The sequence below is a fragment of the Cornus florida genome, unplaced genomic scaffold (assembly GCF_030987335.1).
Source record: "Cornus florida cultivar Cherokee Brave unplaced genomic scaffold, ASM3098733v1 CherokeeBrave_3.0.0_Hap2_Chr11, whole genome shotgun sequence".
NCBI lineage: Eukaryota > Viridiplantae > Streptophyta > Magnoliopsida > Cornales > Cornaceae > Cornus > Cornus florida.
Genome location: NW_026775581.1, coordinates 101,134,459 through 101,162,333, shown reverse-complemented (window position 1 = coordinate 101,162,333; position 27,875 = coordinate 101,134,459). Strand labels below are relative to the sequence as shown.

The window sequence follows — 27,875 nt, the reverse complement described above, 5'->3', positions numbered from 1 at the left end:
TAGTTTCAAGCTTTGAGACTTGATTTCTTCCTCATTTCGTATTGGATTTGAGTGTCGTATGAGGCAAAACAAAGCCCACAACGAGCTCTACGCGCTAGTGTAAGTAATTTCAGATTTGGTGCTTCCTAGGGAGTTCAAAATTAGAGACCCATTTCAAGGATTTTGTACAATCTTGAGGTAGGAGCTTTTAATCCACAATTTTCTTGCTCCTATATGAATTACATCTTCTAAATTGTTGCAGGACATGCTTATTTGTGCTAGTTGTAGTTTAGAAGTAGTTAGAATATGTGTATGTGGTTATGTGAGAGCTTGTATTAAATGTTTTATGTGAAAAACTTGCCTATGTGGTGATTTATATATGTTCGTTGGGCTAGATATATTGTTGTATAAGAGCATGTTGAAATTCCTTGAGAAATTCTTGTGAAATTATGCCTTGCTTACTTAAATTGAGTTGGTTGTGGAATGATGAGTATATTCATGGTACTGATGCACTCATGCACTTACATTGGGCATGAAATGAGAGAAATTGTTTTGGAACAAAAAGGGAAATTTTGGGAAAAGAGTTTTTACGAAATGGTTTTATGAAAACCCGGTCGCCGCGGGAGTACCAAAGGGCCGGAGTGTTAATATAGCCTAGAGGGGATTAGGGAGTCGCCCTAACGTGGTTGAGCTATCCCCTCGATGACGCTGCGGGGTTACCAAAGGTCTAGGGACAGTAGCCAATCCTCCTCTTGTGCCGCTGCGGGGTCACCAAAGGGCAGGTTGTATTAACAGTTTGAAAGTGATGGTTTGAAATGTGAAAATGGGGAGCGACATCGGCATGCATTTGCATTCCATGACATTGTATTGTTTGCACTTGAGTTTGGTTGAAATGTTGTATTATCCCGACATTGTATGATCCCTATTCCTATTGATCTATTCTTTGTATGGATTCACAAGAACACAAAATATGTGTCTTAAGTGCTACCTATTGAGCTTTATGCTCACCCTATTATTTAATAATTTTTTTCAGGAAACGGGAAGGAAGTGGCGGATGACTTTCCAGCACAGGCCTAATTTGGATTAGAAAACGTCTTTTTGCTATTTTTGTATTAAGTCCCATATTTTTGTAAAATTTTAGTTTGTTATATTTGGTATAGAGGTTTGTGGACTCTTGTTATTATAATTATACCTATAGGCTGTAACTTTTGTATGAGCTGTCTAAATGTTGTAAAATATGAACATTTGATATTAATCTTGTATTTGGAGACTATAACTATATTATCTGGATGATATAATATGTGGTTGTACCATTATGGAATGAACTAAGTTAAGGCATGATGAATGGATGAAAGGGATGTTGGGATGTATTATGTATTTATTGTGCTGAGACAGGTTTAAAATGTATTTAAACAGGTTGTGGTAGGCCCATTTTTTAGGGGAGGTCATGCCGAAATTTTTTTTTATATGGTAACAGTTTAGGGTCGTTACACGGGCCGGTTATATTATGATAATTATTCTTAAAAATAATTATTCCAAATATATTTTAGGAATAATTATATGTTTATTTAAACATTAGGCTCATATTTAATGGGTCCATTTATCAAAACCAAAGCCTACTAAAATTTTAGTGTCTACATCCCATAATAAGTGTCATGTATTGGGAATCGTATAGCCATGTAGTCTGAACAAATGTGAGAAACGATAATACTGATGGTAAACGAAACACTTATTATGGAACGGAGGGAGTATATGAATGAGATATATATATATATATATATATATATATATATAACATGCAAAAAGAAAATTTTTAAGAAGGAAAAGAAAAGAATATTGAGATAAATTTGTAATGAAAAAAATTAATGTATGATTCAAAAGGGGAAATTTGACTTAAAAATTAAAAATTTAAGAGACTGTATATATAATTTTTCATACACATTTTAAAACTGAAAAAATAAATAATAATAATACATATTTTAAAATGAATACAAAATAACTAGGGCGGGCCAGGCAAAGGGGGCACGTGCCCCTAGGCCTTAATTGGCTGCCCCTATATATAGACAGACTGTATATGGAAAATTATGGGAGTTGAAAGTTCCACCACTTTACGAGTTCTCCAACAAGGAGCGTGCTTGTACTTCCGTAAATCCAGTTGACGAAGCTTCCTTTGGTGAGGAAATATTCAATTATCCACCGTAAAACCGTGTCGTTTTGTTCCTTGTTTCAAAATGGTAACCAAAAAGTCCTCATATATCCGTTACAAATTTCCTTTTTCTTTCGAATTTCAAAATTCAAACGCCCAATCACTCCAACATTAAACCCACCATAACGCCCCAACCTAAAACCCCAAACGTCCCCTATTCTCTCTCTCTAGATTACTACTAGTCTGTGTCTGCGGCTTGATTGCTGTTTTCAGACAGTCGTTGCTGAAATCACTACTCTCCAGAGTTCTGTTTAATCTATATTCTTCATCTGAACAGACTCAACAGAGAGGTTCAAGTTTATATAGTTTTGCTTTGTTCAAAAACCGAGGTTTATTTCTCTATCTATCTAATGGGTGCTTCAGGAAAGTGGATTAAGTCATTGATTGGTCTCAAGAAGACTCAAACATGTGACCTTGTAAGCTAACATTACTGATTTCATAATCTGTGTGTTTCTTCAATTAATTGTTTTCCTATTTTTGCTTCTCTGTGTTTTTTACCCTACTCGTTGTCTTTTGATTTTTGCAGGAAAAGATGGGCCATAAGGGTCGAAAATGGAGTTTGTGGAGGAGTTCTTCAGGTGGACTCGCACTGTCGTCAAAGGGCATGAAAGGAGGTCACGTGGCCAGATCGGAGCGGTCTGATTCTTCGTTTGTTGTTGATGAGGCGTTCACTGCCGCCATGGCTACTGTTGTTCGAGCTCCACCAAAGAATTTCATGGTGATCAGACAAGAATGGGCTGCGATTCGTATCCAAACAATGTTTCGTGCCTTCCTGGTAAATTGGTTTCTCTGCTTACATGTAATATGATATACATATGTACATGTGTATATATATATATTTATATGTATAAATATATTTAAATGTTACTAAATGCAAGTCTCTTGGATTGTTTTTGGTGAAAAAAGCGCCAGAGCTCTTTTAGCATGATGAATAGACTTTCAATCATTTGAGAAGTGTGTGCTTGTACAATTTTTAGATATCAAATTTGAATGTGTTTAGAAAAAAACAATGATATGATTGAAGAAATATCCATCATGCTTTTATAAATTTTACTCCTTTTTTTTTGTCAAATATTGTTTGTTATTGCTAATTTGGGGAGTAAAATGATGATTGAAGGCAAGACAGGCTTTTAGGGCCTTGAAAGCAGTGGTGAGACTGCAGGCTATATTTAGAGGCCGGAAGGTGAGAAAGCAAGCCGCAGTTACACTCAGGTGCATGCAGGCTCTTGTCCGAGCTCAGGCTCGAGTCAGGGCTACGAGTGCTCAGGCATCCTTGGAAGCACAGAAATTACTTGATGAACAGCGAAACCAAGCTGATCCGATTAAGCAGGCCGAGGTATGATATGGTGTTCGATATATGTTTACAACTATGAATTTTACATAGTGCAGTTCAAGAAGTAGATGAATGAATGAATCTTTTTGCATTTGATAGGGTGGATGGTGTGATAGTCCTGGTACAATCGATGAAGTGAAAACAAAGCTACAACTGAAGCAAGAAGGAGCCATCAAGAGGGAGAGAGCAATTTCATACGCCCTCTCTCAACAGGTAACGAATCCAAATTATCATTTCCTAAAGTTTAAGCAAACGCACACACTACCACAATATTACCCCTTGCAGCGCTCGAATCCTCAAACTCCCTTTTGGGAATGAGAGATCGTATCATCTAGTAGGTTAATGTAGTTTAAAATGTATTGATTTCAGCAATTGAGATCAAAACTCAGCACAAATTCTACATCAAACAAGCTAGTGTCTTCTCGCAAGCTGGATAAGGACAGCCCAGGATGGAGCTGGTTAGAAGGTTGGATGGCGCCTAAGCCATGGGAAAGCAGGCTGCTTGAAGAATTCAGCTCTGACCCATCAGAGATGACTCCAGTATCTAAGAAATATGAAGATTATTCTGTCAGGTTTAGTTCAGATTCTTCTGAACAGGACTCGGCAAAAGTTAGACGAAACAATATTTCAACCAGGGTATCTGCAAAACCTCCAGTTACCGGCAAAATCACTTGCTCGTCTTCTGACCCATGTTCGGAATTTCCATATGATGAAAGCACCACCTCATCAGCTTCATCAGCATCTGCGGGAACTCCCGGATCTGGCAACACTCTAGTGGAAGGTAATGCCAATAAACCAAACTATATGAGTCTCACTAAGTCAATCAAGGCTAAGCAGAGAGCCTGCAATCATCTATCTAACAATATGCAGAGGCATTTGATGGAGAACCTTCAGTTCCATAGGAAACAGAGTCCATTTTGTAGTGGGGATACAAGGAAGAGTGCTAGTTATAATTGTTATTCAGTTGATTTGTGCAAGGATACAAGGAAGAGTGCTAGTTATAATTGTTATTCAGTTGATTTGTGCAAGGATCTCTACCCACCAGTGCAATTGGATGGATATGATGATTGGGTAAAAAGTGGTCGGAACTGAAGGAGATTCATAGTTTGCTATTATGAGCACAAAGCTTGGGCTATTTCCATTGTTTTGCTTCCATGGAAATGGAATTCAACAGCTTGTTGTCCTTTTTGAGTTGGAACTTCTCAAGTTAGAAATTTACATCAAAGGGTGTTCATCCTTAAGGACCTGAACAAGTTTTCGAACAATTGGATAGGATTTTGTGGTTTGTTTTACAAGAATATATGGCTTTATAGATGTAAAGGGAAGTGGTTGAGGTTACAGGATTTGTTTATTATGATTTTTTCTTCTTTTTCATACAGCCCTTGTAGGGAAGTGAAATATGCAGTACTGACTACTTAAATGACATTTTTCCATTTGGTTGTGGATTGGAGTGACATTGAAGAGTTCATGTTTGTTTGTCTACTACTATAAATTTGTGATTTTTCATATGCAGCACTGACTAGTTATATGAAATGACATTTTTCCATTTGGTTGTCGACCACATGAATTTAAATGTAGGAAGATATATAATTATATCACTTGACGCATGGACTCATTTTGTTGTGATGCCAAATATTTTAAGTACTTGCATAATGTTAAGATGATGATTGCTGTCTTGCCAACCTACTACTTTTCAATCAAGTATTTTTGCCAGAAAACAGCCAATGCTAATTAAGCATAGGTGCCAAGGGCCCAAGTACTCAAAGTTCAAACCAGCCTCTAGAGGTACACACTAATATACACATAGGGCTGCAATTCGGGTGGGTTGGGCGGGTTTGAGGTGTAAGTTGAGCCCAGCCCACTATATGAAATGCTAAACCCCGACCCCAACCCTATCCTCAACTTTAATTACTCAACCCAAAGCCCAACCCATTCTTCTATTTTTAAATTCAGACTTGCAACTCGGGTTTAAATTCTAGGTAAAAACTTCGAGTTAATTCGGAATACTTATATAACTAATCCTTATATCAAAATTTTAATATCATCTTGAATTAATTTTAAATTAGATTACTCTTAAACAAGAGAAAGTTCAAAGATTTTTTTTGTAGATTTTTAATAAATTACAAACAAACCTTTTAGAAAATTAATTCTCCTAAATGTTAACGTACAAAAAGTTAAGATTTAACAAAAGAAGTTAAAAAAAAAAAGAAATGTTAAATATTATATATAATGTATTTAAAAGTAAAAATATATATGAAAATAATATTAAAATTCGGATTCGAATTAGCTCGGGTTGCTAGCACTTCAACCCAAGTCCAACCCTAATTAAATTCGGGTTGAGATTTTTCAACCCAAACCCAACCCTAATTTTAAAAATAATTGCCCAAGCCCGTGAAAAACTGGGCTGGGCTCGAATTGGTTACGGGTTACCCAACCCAAGTTACACCCCCATATACACATACATAATAGTTTCTTGACTAGGCCATTGACGTGTTTACATGATTGTTTTGGCACCAGTACCACAGATCATAACACCACTACTGATATGGCCATTCCAAATGTTTCAAGCATCATCCAAGGTCACTTTTCCTTCCAAAAAATCCTGATTTATTAAAAATCAAATGATAATTTATGGCCTTGCAATTACTTTTGAACCACTACATATCATACTAGATTCGGAAAACAGAACTGCATTTTATAGATCAATCTGAAATACAAACATTAGAATACTACCAAACATTACACGCAACAAGGACAATAAGCTTAAAATGAGCAAATCTACAAACCTAAAGAAACAAATTGTCAATATCCTTCAAGGAATACAAGGCAGTTGACGCCACCAGAAAGTACCCATTTGTTTCAAAAGGGCAAGCGTCTAGACTTTTGATTTGATTTGATCGAAATTTCGCTGAAGGCAAATGTTACTATGCTGTGATTCTATACCTGCCCTTTGCGATTCTTCGAGCAATGACTCTCCGGCCTCCCTTGGTTGCTTTGCTGCTCATAAAAGGTGCATTAACCATAAAAGTCATATCTACTCATTATTTACCATTTTTATGCGAACAAGCAAACAAAAATGAATCATTTTTCACATAAAATAAAATAAAATAAAATAAAAAGTTTGCCTGCATGCAATCAAAAGGACAAGGATCATTGAAGTAAAATTACTGCCCCTTCAATACAAGGTAGATAAGCAATATGTCAGACATCATTCTTAGCTGATCTGGCAAAATAATCTAGTTCTGGTATTTTCAAAACCAAGGAATTCAATGATGTGCCATCACAATTGGTCAAATCTACCAAGAGCAGGATGAAGCATCCATTACTGAGAGAATAAGGTTCCACATGGGTAGCAAGCCAAAATATTCTCAAATGAGATCCAGTTCCCGGACCAACCCTTTTATTTCCCATTGAGATCATACTTTCTCAAATTCTTGTTCAATAATAAAGAAAGGGGCCAGGTTATAAGGGGGCATATCCAAGTTAAGAGCATACAAGTATGCACGTCTGAGACTTGTAGTGTTAGAGAGAGAGAGAGAGAGATGTACCGAGCAAAAAATCCATGTTTCCTCTTCCTCCTGATGGTGCTAGGTTGGTATGTCCGTTTGGGAAGTAGAAGCATGGGTCCACTTGATGAATCATCATCTCCTGGAGCAACAGCGCAATTACAACTTCATGCTAAAATTAATAAGGGCCAAGTGCAGTAACATTATTTTCACAAGTTAAAAATACATATTAACAGAGAAGGGAAAGGATCTAATAGTATAATACAAGAATTGCCAGCTCAGATTTAGGACCCATGCTGAAGAAAACTCTGTTGTAGATGGGGTTGTTCTGCAAAATGCTGCAGCAATTTTTTATTTTTTTTCTTGATGAATTCAGTGAACTTAAAAATAAAAAAATAAAAAAATTAGACCCACGCAAATCATTGAGAGAGAGAGGATTTTATTTCCTCCATACAGATAACATTTTGACACCCCACACACACACAGACAAAGGAAAAAGTTCTACAAGGTGCATCATGTTCTCAAAGGCTAACATCCACTCTGATGTTAGTCCTGCTTGTGTGATATGTTTGGCAGAGGAACCTGACATTTGTCTCATTATTTTGCACAAACTGGCTGGACGAAAACTCAATAAAGTATTCACGCGCTTGGCAACCTGAGTTTCTACTGTTGCGCAACAATAGTCCCGGACACTGCTCTCAAGGACTAAGACTTAAACACGCATCATGACTTTGAAGGTACTAATTAATTATACTTGATTACTTCTGACCTCATCATCAAGAAATAAACCTTTTGGTGGAAGTCAGACAATATGTTTGTAACCTTTTCAGTACTACAGTACCTTAGAACACTAAATACAAGCAGCCTCTGTGAAACCAACCTACCCAAAACTAAAACTCATGGACACATACAAAGGGCAGAACAATGAAACAGAAACCCTTAACAGAAGTTGAGTGCCCATTAATCCCTCTCCTGCCCCTACCCTCGACTTGAACATCCATCCCCATCCCTTCCTTTAAAATGCCACTAAAGCAACAGAGCCTTCTCCCAACTGCTACAAGGTTTTGGTTTTGGTTTTTATTTTATTTTATTTTGTGGGGCTCTTCTACTTTTCAATGGCAAGAGACCATTAACGAGGATGATTTAAAGTTTTATTCAAAAGAGGCAATGTGCAAAATGAACTTAAGTTGAGATCCTGAGTGATCCATACAAATGAAGGAAATACGGCCAACTAAATTTATTCACATAACGTCAAATTTCAACGAGGCTGTTATCAACTGCATCAAACTCCAGACAGGACAACAAAGAAACACATTATTACAAGTGTCAAACTTCTTTAGAACCAAAACTCAAGATAAAGATAGACAGAGGACAACAAAGAAACACATTATTACAAGTGTCAAACTTCTTTAGAACCAAAAACTCAAGATAATACTATGACATTAAGGGAAAAAGGAACCAGATTTTAGGGAACTTTAAAAGAGAAGTGGAGGAGAAAGGAAAGCATAATATCTGCCTCATTAAAGTTAGATATCCATTTTAATTGTTCAATGCTTAAATTGTTGTTCGTCCTCAATGACTATTAGACGTTGTTGAAATATCTGTATTATTATTTTTTTAAAAATTATTAGCTGTTTTCAGCCTTTTATTAGGTGTTTTATATAAGATCCCTATTATCATGGGATCGCGTAGATAAGATACCCATAATCATGGGATCACGTATATTTTGGCATATTTCATGTTTTTCTTTGATTTGGTTTTCTTTCTTTATACCCTATTCTTGTATATAAATATAGCTCTTGGCTCTCGGTTTGAGTAAGCCAAAAACCCAAAACAACTTCTTTTTGGTATCAGAACAAACCAAAAACCTTCGCTTCCCCATCTTCCTCCCCAACGCCACCACCTTCTCTCTCCCTCTCTCCATTTTCCCTCACCTCCAGCGCACCTCCATCTCCTCCCAGCCCTTGCGCGTCGGACCCCTCAGGAAACCCTCTGTTTTTGACTCTTTTTTGTGAGAATTCCCTTAGGTTTTTTTATGACCCAAGGGTCCTTCTGGTGTTTTTTTTTTTCTTTGTCGCCGATTTTTCCAGCCTTGTTTTTTTCTCTTTCCTCCTGCTTTGACGTGTGAACCAGCCTTATTTTGGTACAATGACTGATTCTAGTAGCCAAAAGGACACTTTATCCTTGATCCAGCATACTTTATCTTCGGCACATCATACTCCGGCACAGCAAGTTACTAGTGTGCTCTCGAATGGACGCAACTTCGTATCTTGGTCCCGTTCTCTTCAACTCTATATTGGAGGGAAAGGGAAAACTGGTTGGCTTTTTGGTCTAGTCAAGGAACCGAAAAAGACGGATACTAAATATATTGCATGGGACATGGACAGGTGCACCATTCTAAGTTGGATCTTCAACTCAGTGGAGGAGCTCATGTTTCACACTTCCATTTTTCGTATGTGGCTAGCCCTTTACAAGATGTATGCTCATTCCCGCAATGACGCTCGTATCTTGGAACTCTATAAGGAGATTGCTCATGCATCTCAGGAGACACTAAAGCTGTCAGTATCAAAGTATTTTGGGTACCTCCAGTCTAGGTGGGAAGAATTAGCAGGAACCTCTCTCCGATTTCTCTAAAGAAGCTGCAACTCTTTTGGTCAAGAGGCTGGACCGCCAACATACCTACCAGTTTTTTTATGGGTTTACAATCTGAGTATGATGCTCTTAGAACTCAAAGCATAAACCCCTCTCATATGTCTGATTCATATAATGTCTTCGCTACTGTTGACCATGAGGAGTATAAACGTCAAATCTCTCAGTCAGTAGCTTTACTAGAAACTCCAGTTGATCCGATGTGGCTCTTGCTGCTAATTCTAGATTTTCAGAGGGAAAGGTTATTTGTCAACATTGTGGAGCCACAGGTCATGTAAAGGATTGTTGCTTTAAGCTTCATCCCGAGCTAAAGCAGAAATTTTCTCGCAATCGTCCTTCTGGCCGTGGCAGCACTGCAACAGTAACCGATACTATTGGTGGGTATACTACTCCACAGATTGTTGTCCCTCCTACTTCAACTTCTCCCATACCATCTTTTCAGGACTTCAATCAGTTACAGTCCCAGATTGGTCAGCTTCAGGAGCAATTTGGAGCTTTATCTACCAGGGCTGGCTCTTCTATTCCCATGGCTACTATAGTTACAGGTACTCCTTCTGCTTTTCATGTTAAAGCGGGAAAACCGACTTGGGTTCTGGAATCCGGAGCCAATGACTGGTGAGTTGTCATTATTTTCTACTCCTGTACCCCTGTTAATCAGGCTGTTAGTTTAACCAATGGGTCAACCACCATTATTCGTAGTAAAGGAGATGTTCATCTATCTCTTGATATTATTTTGCCATCTGTTCTTCATGTTCCTAACTTTGCATTTAATCTTCTATATGTTACCAAACTTGCCAAATCACTAAATTGTGCAGTGATTTTCTTTCCTCATTACTGTGTTTTACAGGACCTGTGTTCGAAGAGGATTGTTGGTAGGGGATATGAGCATGATGGCCTCTACTACTTTAGGGATCCTCCACCGACACCTCCTTCACTTGCTTCAAGCCTTCAAGCCTTTGTTCTTCTAGTTTCTAGATCTTATGATTTTTCTTTTCAGACTTTAAATTTACGGCATGCTCGCCTTGGGCATGTAAACTTTCAGCATTTATGTCTGTTTTTCCCTTCATTAATAGCTTGTAAGGATAATAAGTTTTAATGTAAGATTTGTGAGCTTTCTAAACATACTAAAACCAATTATATTTCTCATATGCATCGTGCACCTAGCATGTTTGATCTCATACATAGGGATGTAAGTGAACCAAACATTCGACAAATAGCTCGGATTCGGCTCGATAAGAGCTCGGCTTGCATTCATTTATTTGATAAATGAACCAATCTCAAACAACCCCGAGCTCGACTCGTTAGTTCATGAACATGTTCGTGAACAAAGCTCGTTAATAAGCTCGTGAAAATAATAAATATATAATCATTAATCCATATGCATGTAACTAACCATTTTAAAAATAAAATAGACTAAACCCAAACAAATTAAAAAGTCTAAGCACAACTCACAAGCCCATATCTAAAGCCCATCTATATAAACATATTAACCACATCTGATCTCAAGTTCTCAACCCTAAGTTCCCAATAGCATCTTTTTGAAGTCTGAACCGAAGGATCAACAATAGCTTCAAACCAACCCCCAAGTTCTTGACCCTAAGTTCCCAATAGTGTAAAACCAAACACCCCCCAAGCAAACGACGAACACAGTAACAACAAAACCCCAAGCCAAAACATTCAAGTACTGGTGTTTCTATTTCTGTCAACTGGTCTCCCTCTTAGCCACTGGTTTTGTTTTTCTCTCTCATATACTGGTTTTTCTCTCTATCTCCCTCAACTGGTCTCACTCTTCTGTTCTCTTTATAATGGCATGACTGCTTGAAATCAGGAACGTGAAAGTTTGAAGATGAAACATTGCAAGATTGGTATGAAACTTAAGATAGATGAATATATATATATATATATATATATATATATATATTTGAATAAAGATTCATATATACAGATGTGAATCATAGGATTTAGCAAGGAGAAACCATCACATCTGCTGAACCCAAAAAAAAAAAAAAAAAAGAAGAAGTTGCCGAGCCGAGCTTGATCATCTTTTGTCTGAGCCGAGCCAAGCCCGAAAACTCTAAAGCTTGGCTCGGCTCGGCTCATTTACAGCCCTACTCATACATTCTGATGTGTGGGGTCCTTCTCCTGTTACAACTTTTCCGGGGCATCATTATTATGTCACATTCATAGATGATTATTCCCGCTGCACATGGGAATATTTACTTAAAAAAGAAATTTGAAGTTTTTTCCTTATTCACTCAATTCCTCCAAATGATCAAAACTCAATATAAAACTGTTGTTAGGAATATTAGTTCTGACAATGGTCGTGAATATGTTTCCAATGAGTGTCGGTCTCAACTTAACCAAGAGGGTATTCTTCATCAACTTGCTTGTCCATATACCCTTGAACAGAATGATGTGGCATAGCGTAAAAACCACCAGCTAATGTCAATTGTTCGATATCTTTTAAGTGGTATGAATGTGTCAAAGTCATACTCGCACATGGCGGTTCTTGCAGCTACTTTTCTCGTTAATTGTACCCCTAGTAGAGTATTAAATGGTAAGGCCCCCTTACAAGTGCTTCAGCCTAATATTACTCTTTTTTCCATCATGACTCGGGTGTTTGAATGTACATGTTTTGTTCAGAATCGTAGCCCTTCTCGTACTAAACTTGACGACAATGCCATTAAATGTATCTTTTTAGGATACTCTTCAATGTCAAAAGGTTACCGGTGTTATGATATTGTACACAAACACATGTATCACTCTCTTGATGTCACCTTTCATAAGCATACCCCTTTTTATGGTTCTAACACTATCTTGCAGGAAACTTCTACACCCGATCAAGAGGCTTCTCCTCTTGCTCGTCGTCTTCCTATTTTTCAAGAAGAGTCTTCTCTTGTGGTTTCCTCACCCCCTTTGTAGGTCTATTCTCGCTGCCCTCGTGCTCTGCCTCCACTGCCTTCATCCTCCTCAGGTAAATCTCCTCTTTCTCCATTACATTTCCCTGCCCTGTTCCTGAGTCCAGGTATCCCACTCGGGACCACAAACCCCCTGCTAAATTTGGATCCGCCTGTAGTAATGATCATCCTATTTCGCAATATATCACTTATGATGGTCTTTCAAGGTCTTACTGAGCCTTTCTATACAAACTTGATTCCATTTCCATTCCCATAAATGTCTCTGAGGCTCTCCGGAATCCCAATTGGATGCCTGCTATGATGGTAGAAATGGATGCTTTGCAGCAAAATAAAAACACGGGAGCTTGTATCTCTCCTTCTTGGTGAAAAAAATGGTGACTGGAAATGGGTATTCAGTGTTAAATATCTCGCCGATGGCTCTATTGATCGGTATAAGGCCCGTTTGGTGGCTAAAGTAAAGACTTTAATGATACCTTCGCTCCGATGGCTAAATTGACCACAATTCGTTTGCTTGTCGCCCTGGCTGCCTCTCACAATTGACCTCTTCATCAGCTTGACGTGAAGAATGTTTTCCTTAACGGTGATCTTCTTGAGACTATTTATATGGATCCTCCACCCTGTTTTCGGGCTGAGGGGGAGTATGCTGGAAAGGTCTGTCGATTGCGGAAGTCTTTATATGAGTTAAAACAATCTCCCAGAGCTTGGTTCAACCGCTTCAGTGATGTAATTATATCAATAGAGTTTGTTAGATACCATTCTGACCATACATATTTTATCCACCGTTCCTCTACTGGTCAATGTATCATTCTTCTTGTCTATGTTGATGATATCATCATTACTGGCAATGACATCCCTGGGATTGCTCAAGTAAAGCTTCAATTGGCTAAAGCTTTTGATGTGAAAGACCTTGGATAGCTCAGATATTTCTTGGGAATTGAGGTTGCTAGATCTAAACAGGGTATCTCTTTATCGCAAAGGAAGTATGTCTTGAATCTTCTACGAGAAACGGGTATGCTTGGGTGTAAACTTTCTTCCACTCCTATGGATCCTAATATGAAGATCTCGGCTGAGACTGGAGATCTCCTTTCTGATCCCTCGCAGTATCAGCGCTTGGTAGGAAGATTGATTTATCTTACCAAGACCCATCCTGATTTGGCTTTTGTTGTTAGTGTTGTGAGTCAGTTTATGCATATTCCTTGTACAGCTCATATGGATGCGGTATATCATATTCTTCGATATCTTAAGTCCTGTCCTGGACTTGGATTATTCTATTCTTCTAGCAGGCAAGTTGGGCTATCCTGTTTTAGTGATACAGACTATGCTGGGTCCAAGACTGACAGACATTCCACATCTGGCTTCTATACTTTCTATGGAGATCATCTTATATCCTAGAAAAGTAAGAAGCAACCTATAGTTTTGAGATCTTCAGCAGAGGCTGAGTATCGTGCCATGGCCCCAAGGTACTTGTGAGATTCTCTGACTTCGATCTTTCTAGGAAAAACTAGGGCTAAGTGAAAAACAGTCATCAGACTTGTTTTGTGATAATAAGTCAGCCATCATGCTTGCTTCAAATTCTGTTCTTAATGAGAGGACTAAACATATAGAGGTGGACATTCATTTTATCAGAGAGAAGGTTCGTTCGGGAATCATCAAGCCTCTAATAAGTCGGCAAATGTGTTCACCAAATCCGTTGGTCCATCTTTGCTTCATTCCTCGATTACCAAGCTAGACTTGATTGATATCTTCACTCTAGCTTGAGGAGGAATGTTGAAATATCTGTATTATTATTATTTTTATTTTTATTAACTATTTTCAGCCTTCTATTAGGTGTTTTATGTAAGATCCCTATTATCGTGGGATCACGTAGATAAGATCCCAGTAATCATGGGATCACGTAGATTTTGGCATATTTCCTATTTTTCTTTATTTTGGTTTCCTTTCTCTGTACCATATTCTTGTATATAAATATAACTCTTGGCTCTCTGTTTGAGTAAGCCAAAAACCCAAAACTTCTTCTTTTGAAGTCACAATTTCCAGCACAATAAGAATTCAATATTGTCAATGACAATAACAGCATATACATCAGTATTGGCGTTACCTTAAAACCCATATGAATAGGGTTGGCCAGTGAATTATGTTTTTCTGTTCTTTTCTATTTCAAGTCATTTCACCTATTATATTTAAGTTTTTAAATCATTTCTAGTAACTTCATCCCACGTTCATTTCGGTCGCCCTCTCTGCATCTTACTTTCTATGCAAACTAGTTCTTCTCTTCTCGGTGTATATGTCCATACAAACAGAAAGACATGGTAAGCACTACAACTAGGTGACTTAAAGCCACCATAGTTGGAGAATTCAACAAATCCAAATGTACTAAAGTCACCATACATTCAGCAAACGAAAGTTGGAAAAAAAGAGTAAAGGTTACTCAGAATGTCATATGTATCATTCCCACTTTGCAATGAAATCAGCAAAGTGGGCTTCATCCCTGAGGACGTGCTTGATCACAATTCCCATATGTTGCACCAACCATAATAGTGATATCCAACATTATATAAATTCTCAGATTACTTCATCTTTTATTTCCATATGAATGTCATAAGTTTCAAGCAATCTTTTGGTTCACTACTTCTTCACATTCTACCATTACTTTCTTTGACTACCACCAAAAGCAATGAACCAGAACCCTTTGACTTACCGAAACCAAAGGGTGGCAATGAAAATTTTCCAACCCAACTAGTACAGAAAATCCCATCAGTTATATAGCAATTAAAAATATGGATCAAAATTAAAATAACAATAATAGTAATTCAATCAATTCACCATGTTCCACGTAAAGTTTTAACACACAATTAGGCATTGTCACCGCCAATATCACCAAAGAATCAGAAAACAATTCAAATGCCCTCAATTTAAAGTAATAGTTAAGAAATGCGTCTAGCTTAATCAAATTGTACACGAAATCACAATGAACACCTTTTCAATTCGTATTCCAAGTAGAATATGATCATTCATTTCTACAAGACAACCAATCAAAACTACACCTATACGTCAAATACATCCACATTGTATATAATATATATACAAATATGCACGGAGAGAGAGACAGAGAGTACCATCTGGTAAGAAAAAACGGAGAGAAGGAAGTCCGCAGGGGTACAAGAATCCAACAGAATTTAATCTTTTGAGGGTTTCAGCGTCGTCTTGGGGCAAATTGAGAGGGGTACGAAAGTTGGATAGGCATGGAGGGAAAAGCTTTGGGGTAATTTCGGGTGCGTGCGATGCAATGAGATGGCTCGAACTGGAGCTCTGTTGAAGAATCATTGGATTCAGTAATCGATTCATCAGAGACACTCCGGTGCGCATTAGTGTCTTAGACGACATTTTAGGGAGCTGATGATGTTTCAGTAAAGTGCAGAACCCTAGAGAGAGAGAGAGTCTGAGAGTTATCAGTTCACAACATGCTTTTACAAATCATCTTATGGACTCTGACCCATGAGCAAATAGTTTTAAAGGCCCGGTCTAAAATTAGTGCTACTAGACCATAAATGGCCCATTAGGGATGAGATTGAGCCAGTGGGCCCATTATCCAGCCCAATCATTGTTTCTGAATAATATATATTTCCATGCCAAATAAATTTCTTAATGACTCTAGAAAATCATTCCAAAAATTTCTTAATACATAGCATTTGTCAAATCTTAGAACACATGTTAAAGTTTGTGAACCATCACTTTATTGGTTAAAAAAAAAAAACACATCACTTTATTGGATTAGTTGTATCAGGTCTGTACTTCCCAGGTTATAGGGTAATCCCTGTTTCTTCATTCTAATTAATTTCAAAAAAAAAATAAATAAATAAATAAAAATAAAAATAAAAAAACCTATAAAGTGATGAGTTGGAGCTTTCAGACTACCAACCTCAAAAATGCCTTTTAAAACAATGGAGACCTGTCCCATGAATTGCTTTTGGTAAGGGGTAAATTAGGATTGACCCCAATTATTGATAAAATAAGAGTAAACTTAAATAATATGAACACATCCAGCGTAAACATGTAGATGAACCAATTAGAAGAGAAAGTTTGGTTTGTGTAGGAAGTACGAAGCAAAGAGGTCGAAACAAGGAGGTCAAGCTCTAGTAGGAGATAAGATTGGACAAAGAGAATTTGTGTGGCCAACCTCTCTCACGTGAAATAAAGGCAAAAATGATGACAGTGATGACCACCTCGAATGCTTTGCAAGTTCCTATGAAAAGTAGGAATGTTGTCGTTAGTGCGAAAACTTGTTATTCCAACACAAGTTCCAAAGTTAAATCCAAACATCATTTGCAAATCTTTCTTCCTTCACATTGCTTCAAAACACACAATTATGAGAATGCTACAACAGACATTTCCAACCTTAACATTTCCAGTTACACTGTTTCAACTACAAACAAACAATCCCACTCATCCAATATTGAAGGGGGACAAAAAGGGAAATATCAAAACCACCCAACTGATACAACTTTGTCAGCAATGAACAAGGGACAGACTGGCATTCTAATGCCAAACATGTAAATTAGTGTGGAAGCATTTGCTCCGCAACAAAAATAAAAAGAATAAATAACTGGGAGATGGGACCAGAGGATAAAAAAATTAATCAAAAGGACGGCATCATCCTGAATCTGTAGGCATGTTGAATTGATAATTAAAACGACATACTACAGCTCCAAAAGGACGCAAAACATTTTTTTATCGTATTTGTCATTGTTGTTCTTCGTGGAGTACAGTAGAAACCCAATCTGAAGCAGTTGTATGTGTGTCCGATTCTATATGTGGCGAAAGAGAGAGTGGAGTTATTGCAACCTGTTCCAAAGTAATATGCAAGAATTAGGCAGCTGGAAACAAGAATACATGAGATTTTAGAAGCCAAATGAAGCTTGAATCGTTCCATTTCAAGAGATAGTATTTCAAATGAGTCTATTTTGAACAGCGTCTTACTATTTTCTCAAAATGAAGTAAATTCCATGTATTAAAGATGCAATACCATTTCATTTCTTTTTCTTTTCTTTTTTTTTCATTTGATACAAAAGCTAGAGTGTCTAGTATGCTTTGCCATCCAATGCAAACCAATGCTTCATTGTCTTGTAAATACAGATATTTGTACAAATTGTCACTCATAATAACGGGATACAATAAATGCAAAGGGTGTTGCCTTATTATATCCTACAACTGAACCTACTTTTGGAAAATGTTCTTGCTTCTGAGATGATACATTGATTAACACAACAGACTGTTAATTTCCAATATGCATTGAATTGAGCCCTTAGAGAATTGGAACAAAACCATTTCAATTTTACACAATTTAATAAGTCCCATTAACCAAAGAGATAAAAATGTTGTACTTACAAATCCATTTTCAAGTGCTCCAAAATCTAGATCATCGTCCACATCTTCATGTGCTTTGTCCATAAACTGCAATCATCAATTATTAACAATATCATTCCAACATAAAATAAGTCTAGAGACGACAAATGGCAGGCTGGACCACAGCAACTCATCAAGAACATAAATTGAATTGAAGAAGTTCAATTTATAGGAAGCTGCTTCACCTACTCAGGAATAATTTTACTAGTTTTTGGGTACATTTGGGAGCAGCATTAACAAAATTTATAAATTTTTTTCTGTATCAAATATGTATCTTTCAACAGAATTTATAAATTTTATTGTGAATCAAGGATGTATCTTCCATAATAAAAATATTAATCCTAATTTAGTAACATAGTTTCAAGGAACTTCACTGTATTCACATAAAAAGAAGTACATAATGCTAAATGAAGATCATTTTGAATAATGAAACTACCTGACAAATTTATTCTTATAATTTGATCATGATAAGCTTCCAACTATTTTCCACAAATCATCATAATGGGAATAATTTTTTACAAGCAATTCTTACAGCTTCCAAACACAACCCCGTTACAATCAAACTTTTCTTACCTCTAGCCTAAAGTACTTCACCGTCTGGTTGGAATCGGATTTTCCAGCAACTCCAACTGATTCAACAACCTCCAAGTCCTTTTTCTGTGTTGTCAAACGGCGGGCTGCGCCCTGAGAAAAACAATAATGTCAAATTTTGAGAATGGAACTAAAAAGATCACTATGATCTTCAAGATGGTAAAGACAAGTAATGCAATTTTTAAAAAGATACTCACTGCAGCAGAGGCATCCCGGCCGAGCTGTGCAAGCTGCATTCCAAGGCTTTGCTGATTGGACATGAAACGTCCAGCAGACGGAAGCCTGTTGGCTGAAATGGCTAGCCAGGTTGGTGTGGACCTCCACATGCTTTGTTTCGTTAATTTAAAGCCCTGTCAAACAAAAGAATCAGAGATATAATCAAGAAAATATTTTCGAAAAGATGCACCTAAAGAGAAAATAGTATCCTAAAAGAATACTTAAATATCAGAAAACATTGAAAGTGACAAACAATTTGTTTGGCAGAGTTAAAAGAACGCGCAAAGGGAAGAGACTCTTTTAGTGCCATGTGCAAGTGTGATGTATTTGTATGGCTACAATTCAAGTGGTGGTAACTTTGAAAAGGGTGGCATTGCTGCAGCTAAGGGGCAAGATAAATTATTCTGCAGAGAGAATACAGAAAGGCCACCTCGTATCGTAGTCAGTATTCACATAAATAGATAATATGAATTTTCACAATTAAAAGTGGGGGTAGTCATAGTCTAAGCAAAACAAGTTCACCTCCCCTCCTGCATAAGATTGATATATATAATGGTTGCACTTAAAAAATTTGTTTAATTATACAAAACTAGCAAGTAGGATCTAAGTGTCCCAAACTAAATTTTGGGTCACAGCTAAATATAACGGGATGAACAGCAAACTACAATATCTATTATTAGTGTGCCTCACCACCCAAAATCAGACCAAGAAATAACTTGGAAATGATGGATGAAGTGAAAGAAAATATTTTTTTTTCGAAAGTCAAGTGAAAGAAAATATTCATACAAAGTTTTTTATGGTTAAGCTTCTTTAGTTACCAATTATGAAAAGAATGATGAAGTGGTTTATTGGGTTTCCCAACTTCACTTATCTCCAGAATTCGAATCTGTACTTCCAAGTTGGTTCCAAACGAGCGACATTCTACTTGTCTTCAAAATAAAATCCAGTAATCTAGTATTCCTCCGGTAAGATGAGCCCAAAAGAAGACCTTTCAAGTCAGAAGTTTAATCCATCAATTTATCAGTAGCTTAATTCTAAACTGCACCAACAGCAACAACTTTATTGCACAGTTACATTCACATTAGCAGCCAACATAAAATATTATAGTTCGGGGGGGAAGGACACGCTTTCCAAGTTGTTTTTTCGCTAGAACATTGACCTCTTACAATTCACTCATTAGAATCCTAATTCCTCCTTCCTCCAAGACAAAGTCAAGCGAAACTGCAAATGGATCGTATAATTTCAAAATTCTAGTTCATACATTGACCAAAAGTTCTCCAGTAATGATGGAAGGACCTAGACACTTTATTAATGGAAGCAAGTGCACCACCTAAGGAATTGGTGTAAATATGACGCACACTTTCCTCTATAATAACCTGATGGTCAAAAGTGTCCAGACCAAAAGGCAAAAACATCAGAGAAGGCAGGTTAAAAGATCATTTTGCACTAAAACATTATATATCAGTTGCTAGGAGCACTATTATACTCGAATAATTCTATTGATTTCTCTTCAAGACAAGATCCCTTTGGAAGCTTTTCGCACTTTTGCAGCACTACAAAGGTCCCAATGCCTAAAAACTTGGTAAATGATATAAAATCAGACAATGACTAAGATAGTAAGCAACCCCTAGTCACTCAGTGACTAGAAGAGAGGGCAAAACCGCAAAAGCTCAATGAGAAGTAGAAATATTTCATTTCCAAAATTGTAAATGATGTTCATCCTCAACATGTGGTTATCAGGTTGCAACAAAGATAACCTCATAAAATGCCATAACTCTCATCTTATGGCAACTAATGCTTCACACCTCCAGGGGAAAAAAAAGTTCTTCTCAGTTTCCCAAACAAAAAAGATGTGCAGTAGTTATAAGTATATGGGTAACAACAACTGCAAAATAAAGAAACTCATCTTGGGTAAATGAAATAAAATCAGATAATGGCTAAGACAGTGAGCAACCCTCTTCACTCAGCGATCAAAAGCAAAGACAAAAGCTCATCTTCAATGAAAAATCAAAATATTTCATTACTAATGAAAACCTTTGTGAAATTATGAATGGTATCCATCCTCAACATGTGGTTATCAGGTTGCAACAAAAATAATATCCCAAAAGTACATGCTCCCCTGCCATAACTCTCATTATGTTGGAACTAATGCGTCACAACTCCGGAAAAATTAGAATGAAACAAAAAAGACTGACAAAATGATGGCTACTAGTTCAACAATGAAAAAGAATAATAACATTGCTTCAAAGCCTAAACCTTTTAAGTTTCTAAAAGTTTGGTGCCTCCAGGAAGAGATTGAGGATGTAGTTCTTCAGGCTTGGGGAGACATAATTACAGGAGATCCTTTATATATCTTGTCCAAGAAGCTGCAGAATGCTAAACAAGCTATTAGAGTGTGGAACACTACAGTATTCATAAAAGTGGATGTTCAAGTTGCAGAAGCTAGGAATAAAATGGAGGAGATTCAGATGAAATTGCTTGGTGACCCTGATAATGGAGGTCTTATAAATGCTAAGGTTGAAGCTCATTTGGCTTTGGAACAAGCTTTGTTCAATGAGGAGGTTTTACTTTCTCAGAAATCTAGAATTAACTGGCTTAAGGAGAATGACAAATGCTCAAAGCTGTTTTATCATAAGGTTGCTCAGCATAGGGCTGTGAATTCCATTACTGCTCTTCAAAATGATGATGAAGAATGGGCTACTGATATTTGACCAAATCAGAAGTGGATGATGGAATACTATCTGAAGTTATTCAGTAACGATCAAGAGGTTCAATCAGATCAGTTTCCTGTCTTCCCTAGAAGATGCCTATCTACTTTGGAAGCTCAACCACTTGAGGAAATGGTTACAGCTGAAGAAATAAAAAAATGTTGTTTTCAGTTGGGTGTTGATAAAGCCCAGGACCTGATGGATTCCCACCCAGATTTTTTTGGCAATTCTGGAACATAGTTGGAAAGGAGGTCATAAATGCTGTCCGGTATTTCTAATCTCAATCCAGAATGAACAAAGCCTATGACTCATCTTTTATTTGCCTCGTTACTAAGAAGCACAACAGTCGTAAAGCAGCTGATTTTAGGCCAATCCCTCTCTGCACTACTGTCTACAAGATCACTACTCAGATCCTAGCTAACAGGCTGAGAGTTATCCTTAGCAAGCTGGTTGGGAAAGAACAAAGTGCTTTTATAAAGGGCAGAGGTATACCAATATTATCTTACTTAATGAAATGATGAGGGATTTCAATTCAAGAAGAGTGAAGTCTTTAATGGCCTTGAAGATAGATTTGAAGAAGGCTTATGACTCAGTAGACTGGTCCTTCCTCCTCCAACTTCTTCAAGCCTATGGGTTGGGTCACAGGTGGATTGGTTGGATAAAAGAATGCTTGCAGTCAGCCTCGTTTCCTGTGCTCATGAATGGTTCCCCTGCTGGATTTTCCAACCTCAAAAAGGCCTTAGACAGGGGTGTCCTTTATCAGCTCTGTTATTTACCTTTGTCACTGATCTATTCTCATCTATCGTGCAGAAAGAAGTCATAGAAGGCAGGTATCAATCTTGTCACATTGCTCAAAAACTTAATTTTGGCTTCTCCCACTCCTTTTATGCTGATGACTTGATATTGGTGGCAAATGCTGATATAAGGACTGTTAAGTGTTAACTGTATAAATATGTTACATTACCAAAAAAAACAAACAAAAAAAAAAAAAAGGTAGTTTTAATATGTTGTTGAAGCAATTTCAAATTTTGTCTGGTTTAGTTATGAACTATGAGATGAGTCATATATTCTTTTCTCAGTCTATCAGTTGGAAGAGAGTAATCTTGAGACTTCTGAATGTGAAAAGAGGGAACCTTCATATGAATTATTTGGGTCTCCCTTTGGTTGAGAGGGATCTGAAACATGCTGAACGTAAGCCTCTTGAATAAAATTGCTGCTAAAATCCATGGTTGGTCCTCTCTTAATCCTCCCTTGGCTGGGAGGATAGAGTTAGTTAAAGTAGTTATTATTCTTTCTTTTATCATTGGTGCAAACTTTTTAAGATTCCTGCTACTACTAGCTCCACCATTGATAGGATGTTAAAATCCTTTGTTTGGGGCAGTAGGGAGTCGGTGAAAAAGCTACACTTACTGAAGTGGAGTTCTGGAACTTGCCCTAAACTGCATGACGTTGGTTTGAATTTGAAAGGAGTATTATTCTGGGATTTTGTTCAAAAGAAAGAAAGAAGATGGATAGATGGTTGGTCTCTATGAATGTTGCTTTCGCTTCTATCTAGTCCTGCACAAAGAAGTACAAGTGATCTTCCTTTTGGAATCATTTAATTGAAGCCAGGGATATTATTATTCCTGGAACTAAATTCAAGGTTGGGAATGGGCAGAATGTGACATTATTTCTTGACCCATGGCTGAATGGAAAATCCTTGTTACAAACTAATGGAAGTAGTCTATAGGAAATTGGAGTTGTCTAAGTTCACTTGGATGAGTATGGTGATTCAAAATGGTTGTTGGTGCAGACCTATTCATATGTCATCTGAAATCAACAACATCTGGGAGCTTATTTCAGCTTTTCCTATTGGTACTGAAAATGAGCAGTTTGTTTGGAGCCATGGTAAATTTAATTTTAAATCTCTTTGGAAATTCAATAGGCAATCCAATAACAAGAAGGATTGGCATAAGCTTGTGCGGAACGGAGGCAGACCTGTTGCTTGTGTTACTGCTTGCTTTATTTTTCAAAACAAGATTCCCTCCATGATTAACCTTCAGAAGAGAGGCATTCCTCTAACTACAGTCTGTCAAAATTGCATGGGAGATGAAGAAAGTATTGATCATCTAATCTTCCACCGTGTTTTTGCTCAAGAACTATGGAGATTGATTTTTGGAAATTGTTCATGGAGGTGGGGTCAATTTAGTTTATTTTATCAGCTGTCTCACTGGTTCATTTTTCTGTTCAGACAGGATTCACAAAGAAATAGCACTTGAAGACAAATATTTACTACATCCCTATGGACCATTTAGGGAGTCAAGAATCAAAATTTTCATAATTCAGTCTCTTGCAGTGCTGATCATCTTGTTAGACCGATTAAGTGGGAAGTAGTGGATACGAGGGGTCTTAAACTTTCTGAAATTTTTAATGCTCCAAATGACTGATTTGTATCTTTGTGAAGTCCTTAGCTGGTTTGGTTGTTGGGGTATGGAGCTGTTAATTTGGAAAGTACAGTTGCCTATCTGCTGGGAAGCTTCTGCTGTTTGCTTCAGGCCTTCTTTCCTTGTGTTGTAAGACTTGGTTATATCGGTTAATAGAGGAGAGGTCTGGTAGTTTTGGGGGGCAGGATAGGGGTTCTTATTGGTTAGAATTTTTGTGTGTGCTGGTGGTTTTTGCTTTTCTTGATTGCTGGATTTGGGAAATTGGACTGGTTTAGTCCCATGTACTCTAAGGGGGTTTCCTCTTTTGTTTTGGTTTAGTTTTGTTAATAAAAGCTCACTTAGAAAAAGAAAAAAAAAATGCAATGAAAAAGAATTTCTGATTAGATATAAAAAAATAAAAAATAAAAAATAAAAATAGTGCTTATCAGCTTCCCAAAAAAAAAATATATGCATTGAGTTACAAGTGTATAGGCAACAACAACTGCAAAGGAAAGAAACTCAAATTTCAACAAGGTAGATATATTAGCAAAATCAATCATACATCATTAGAAAATAATGTGATATCCTCAATATAAAAAATAAAATAAAATAAAATAAAATAAACCTTGTTTTTCAAAGGAGACGTTGGAACTTCTACATTCAGTAAGCAACTTTTGGGGAAATTTCCCTTCTCTATATCTCTTATGGCTGCGCTTATCAATGGTAAACAGACTGTTACAGCATCCTTGAAGTCATTTTCTTGACTTTCATCCTTCTTCCTGAAAAAATATTATGATAAATATCAACAGTCATAAGAAAAAACAAATCCAAAAAGCTAAGGACCATCAACACACCAGTTCAGAGATATTGATATAGATGGTACACCACTAAGCAAAGCCTCTCTAGCTCCAGCCACAACACCTGAGTAAAACCTAGAAAAATCATCAAATAATGAGCAAGCAATTAAGCCTCTGAACCAGGCTAACGTAAGAGAAGAAAAATATACTCAACCCCAGACCAACGCTGTAACCGTCTGGGATTCAATTGATTTCTTCACATTAATTAAACAGGCTAAAATCAATCCATATTTGTTTGGGGTTGAATAAATTTTAACTTGTTAAGCAGCCGCACCAATTAAATAAATTATTAAATTTCTTCATTTGTTTGTTTGTGAAGTTTGCATGTGATATTTCAACAAACCATATCTGATATAGAAGAGGAACTTCACAAACATACAAGTCTATCGAAACAAAAACAAAGCAGCAAAATTTCACCAAAACGAAGCGGGAAGAATATTGCTATTTAGAATGTAATAAAACCACATGCAAACTACTTACAGGTGATGGCCACAACTTGAACCCCTGTTAATTCCACTAATTACCTGAATTTCAGATCAAAAATGCAAATCCTCAGGAGATTATCACAGTGAAATAAATCATCAATCTCATTACTGGCAGTGGATTAAACTATACCAGCAGAGGCTTTGACCAAGAAAACAGTGATCCAGATAATGCTAGTGATACACAATCCGCAGGTGTCCCTGAATGAAAGAGCCAACAACAAAGCCTAATAAGGCAAAGCAATGCATAAAGTGCAAAACTTGCATCAAATTAATACAATGTTATGATCACCGAAAAAGATCACCCGAAAGCCAACTAATAGAAACGGATCATTTAACCATAAAAACTATAACTAAACCAATCCCAGTCAAAGATTCACCAAAACTAATTGCAAAAATACAGTAACCGAAGAATGAAGACATATATATATATAAATTGAAATGCAATCATACCAGAAACTTCATAAGCTGTGGCACCATTAATTTCAGCTAAACTAACAGCAACTGTTTCTTGGAGTGTCAATGAATGACCCGACAATGATTTGTCCCTAAACCAATCCACCGACAAATCAACAAATCCCCAAATGAAAAAAAAAAAAAACAAAACAAAAACAAAAACAAAAAAAACAAACCCAATACCCAGAGCACAAAATTAAGAGTATCAATCAAACTAATACCACGAATCATTTATAGATTCAAAACCAAGATGCTAATATCAAAAAGACCCCATACCCACATGACAAAACTAGCAAAATAAACCACATATATGCATATATATATATAAAAAAACAGCAAAAAAATCAAAATTTGATAACTCACGATTGTGGTGCGCAGACGTGGACATTGTAGAGGCCTTCATGAACCAGAGCTTCAACAAGGTGAGTGAGCCCAGGTGATTCAATCCCATCACCATTTGTGACCAAAACAACAGGCTTTGAACTGTCTTTATCTAAATTTGGTTCATTACTATCAGAATTCGTAGTAGAAGAAGATGGTTCGGTGGAGTCATCGGTGCTCTTGGCTTGTTCCTCTTCTCCTCCCTTTCTGCTTCGAAGGACGTCCTGGAGATTCGAAACCAAACCCGGAGGCAAGAAGTTGTTCTTCACAGAAGTTGTCATTCCTATAGAGATTAAGAAAGAAAATGAATAGTGTAGGCTTGTACTGAAGAATCAGAACCCTAGAGAGAGAGAGAGAGATGTGTAAAGGAGTAAGAAAAAGGAGGGCAATAAAACGCTGAAAATGAAAAGCTTTAGAATGTCCCAAGGGGTAGAGATAGACCGGGTCTAACGGTGTTATCTGGAGAGAGGAGGAGGTTTTTTTTAGAGAGAGAAATATAACTTGTTTCAATGGGTGACCATGGAAGGGGGAGAAGGAACAGAGATGAATCACATAGCGCTGCTTTGGAGGGTGATAAACGAATCAAACGCGCAACTTTAAGCGCCGTGAAAATAATTTAATTTAAGAAATTAAATGAAAATTTAATCCACTAATATTCATAAGAACGAATACACCTACTTTTCTACAATTGGCAAAATTTTAAGGAATTGACAACTCCATTCCTAATTTTATAAATAAATAATTATTTTTTTCAAATATCAAAATTACATATTTATTATCTCTCCCTCTCTCCTTAATTTAACATCTCTCTCAATTATTATTTATTTTTATATGTAACAATTAACAATTATTATTTATTTTTATATGTAACAATTAAAAATTGGCACAGAAAGTATGTAAGAATTATCAAAATTTTATGAGTCATTCAACACCATCGTGTTATTGGTGATTATAATTTTTTCTTTTATTTTTCCTTTTGTGTGTTTTGAGTTAAATTTCTTTTTTTTTTTTTCTTCATCTGACTTTTAAGAATTAATTTAAAATATATTTAAATCTTGAAGTTTTTCTTGTTAATGAGAAAAGCTCTAACTGTTATAACAATAAAATTTCAAGAACAAAGATTTTGTAAAAAATAAATAAAAAAGAGAGAGATGGGTATTATGTCAAAACCTATATTCATAGAAACCACCTTCCAAATATTTTCTCTTTTTTTTTTTTTGTTTGAGTTATAATTTTTTTTTTTTTTTTTTTGGAAAGATTAACCAAATATAATATTAATTAATTAAAAAAGCAGAGAAAAAAAAAAAAAAAAAAAAAAAAATCATTCACTTGATAGAAGAATAACTCATATAGAAATAAAAATTTCAGCAAAAATGATACTGTATAAAAAAATAACTTTTATAGAAAGAAAAATGGTGAAGAAGATGACGATAAATGGTAGTTCTATTTCAAATTAGTCGGTGCTAATGTGATAATATCTAAGGAGGATAATTAGTTTATTGCCACGTTAAACTATAATTTGGAGTTAATAATGAAGGTAAAAAAAAAAAAAAATTATAATACAAAAAATAGGTATGATATAATAAAATAAGAGAAAATGCATTAATTAGTTGTCTTTTTTGTCATTCGCATTAAAAAAAAAAAAGAAAAAAGAAAATTATATTGCACTTAAAAAAGTGAAGTGCGATCTCCCCTAATTTTATTAGAATAACAACGTACACACACAAAAATCCAATATGATATCAAGAAGTATAAGAAACAAATTAAGGAGAGGTACAACTTTTTATT

At 36.4% G+C, this 27,875-nt stretch overlaps 3 protein-coding genes across 3 annotated transcripts; 1 reads left to right on the top strand and 2 right to left on the bottom strand.

The window, feature by feature from the left end:
• The first annotated feature begins 2,225 nt into the window (after positions 1-2,225).
• LOC132286749 (protein IQ-DOMAIN 6-like) lies at positions 2,226-4,701 on the top strand. Its single transcript, XM_059789135.1, has 5 exons — positions 2,226-2,601; positions 2,712-2,960; positions 3,303-3,521; positions 3,618-3,731; positions 3,888-4,701. The coding sequence occupies exons 1-5, from the start codon at positions 2,536-2,538 to the stop codon at positions 4,608-4,610; spliced, it is 1,371 nt and encodes a 456-aa protein (XP_059645118.1). The 5' UTR covers positions 2,226-2,535; the 3' UTR covers positions 4,611-4,701.
• Positions 4,702-6,188: 1,487 nt separating this feature from the next.
• Positions 6,189-16,049, bottom strand: LOC132284337 (uncharacterized). The gene is made up of 3 exons (XM_059786431.1): positions 15,708-16,049; positions 7,067-7,166; positions 6,189-6,515 (listed from the first exon to the last, which is right to left on the bottom strand). Exons 1-3 carry the CDS (start codon positions 15,973-15,975, stop codon positions 6,443-6,445), a joined length of 441 nt encoding a protein of 146 aa, XP_059642414.1. The 5' UTR covers positions 15,976-16,049; the 3' UTR covers positions 6,189-6,442.
• Positions 16,050-16,910: 861 nt separating this feature from the next.
• On the bottom strand, positions 16,911-26,669 carry LOC132283876 (uncharacterized). The gene is made up of 10 exons (XM_059785911.1): positions 26,070-26,669; positions 25,704-25,798; positions 25,384-25,451; positions 25,249-25,292; positions 24,766-24,843; positions 24,537-24,690; positions 18,783-18,935; positions 18,568-18,678; positions 17,977-18,042; positions 16,911-17,433 (listed from the first exon to the last, which is right to left on the bottom strand). The coding sequence occupies exons 1-10, from the start codon at positions 26,366-26,368 to the stop codon at positions 17,332-17,334; spliced, it is 1,170 nt and encodes a 389-aa protein (XP_059641894.1). The 5' UTR covers positions 26,369-26,669; the 3' UTR covers positions 16,911-17,331.
• Between the last annotated feature and the right edge of the window lie 1,206 nt (positions 26,670-27,875).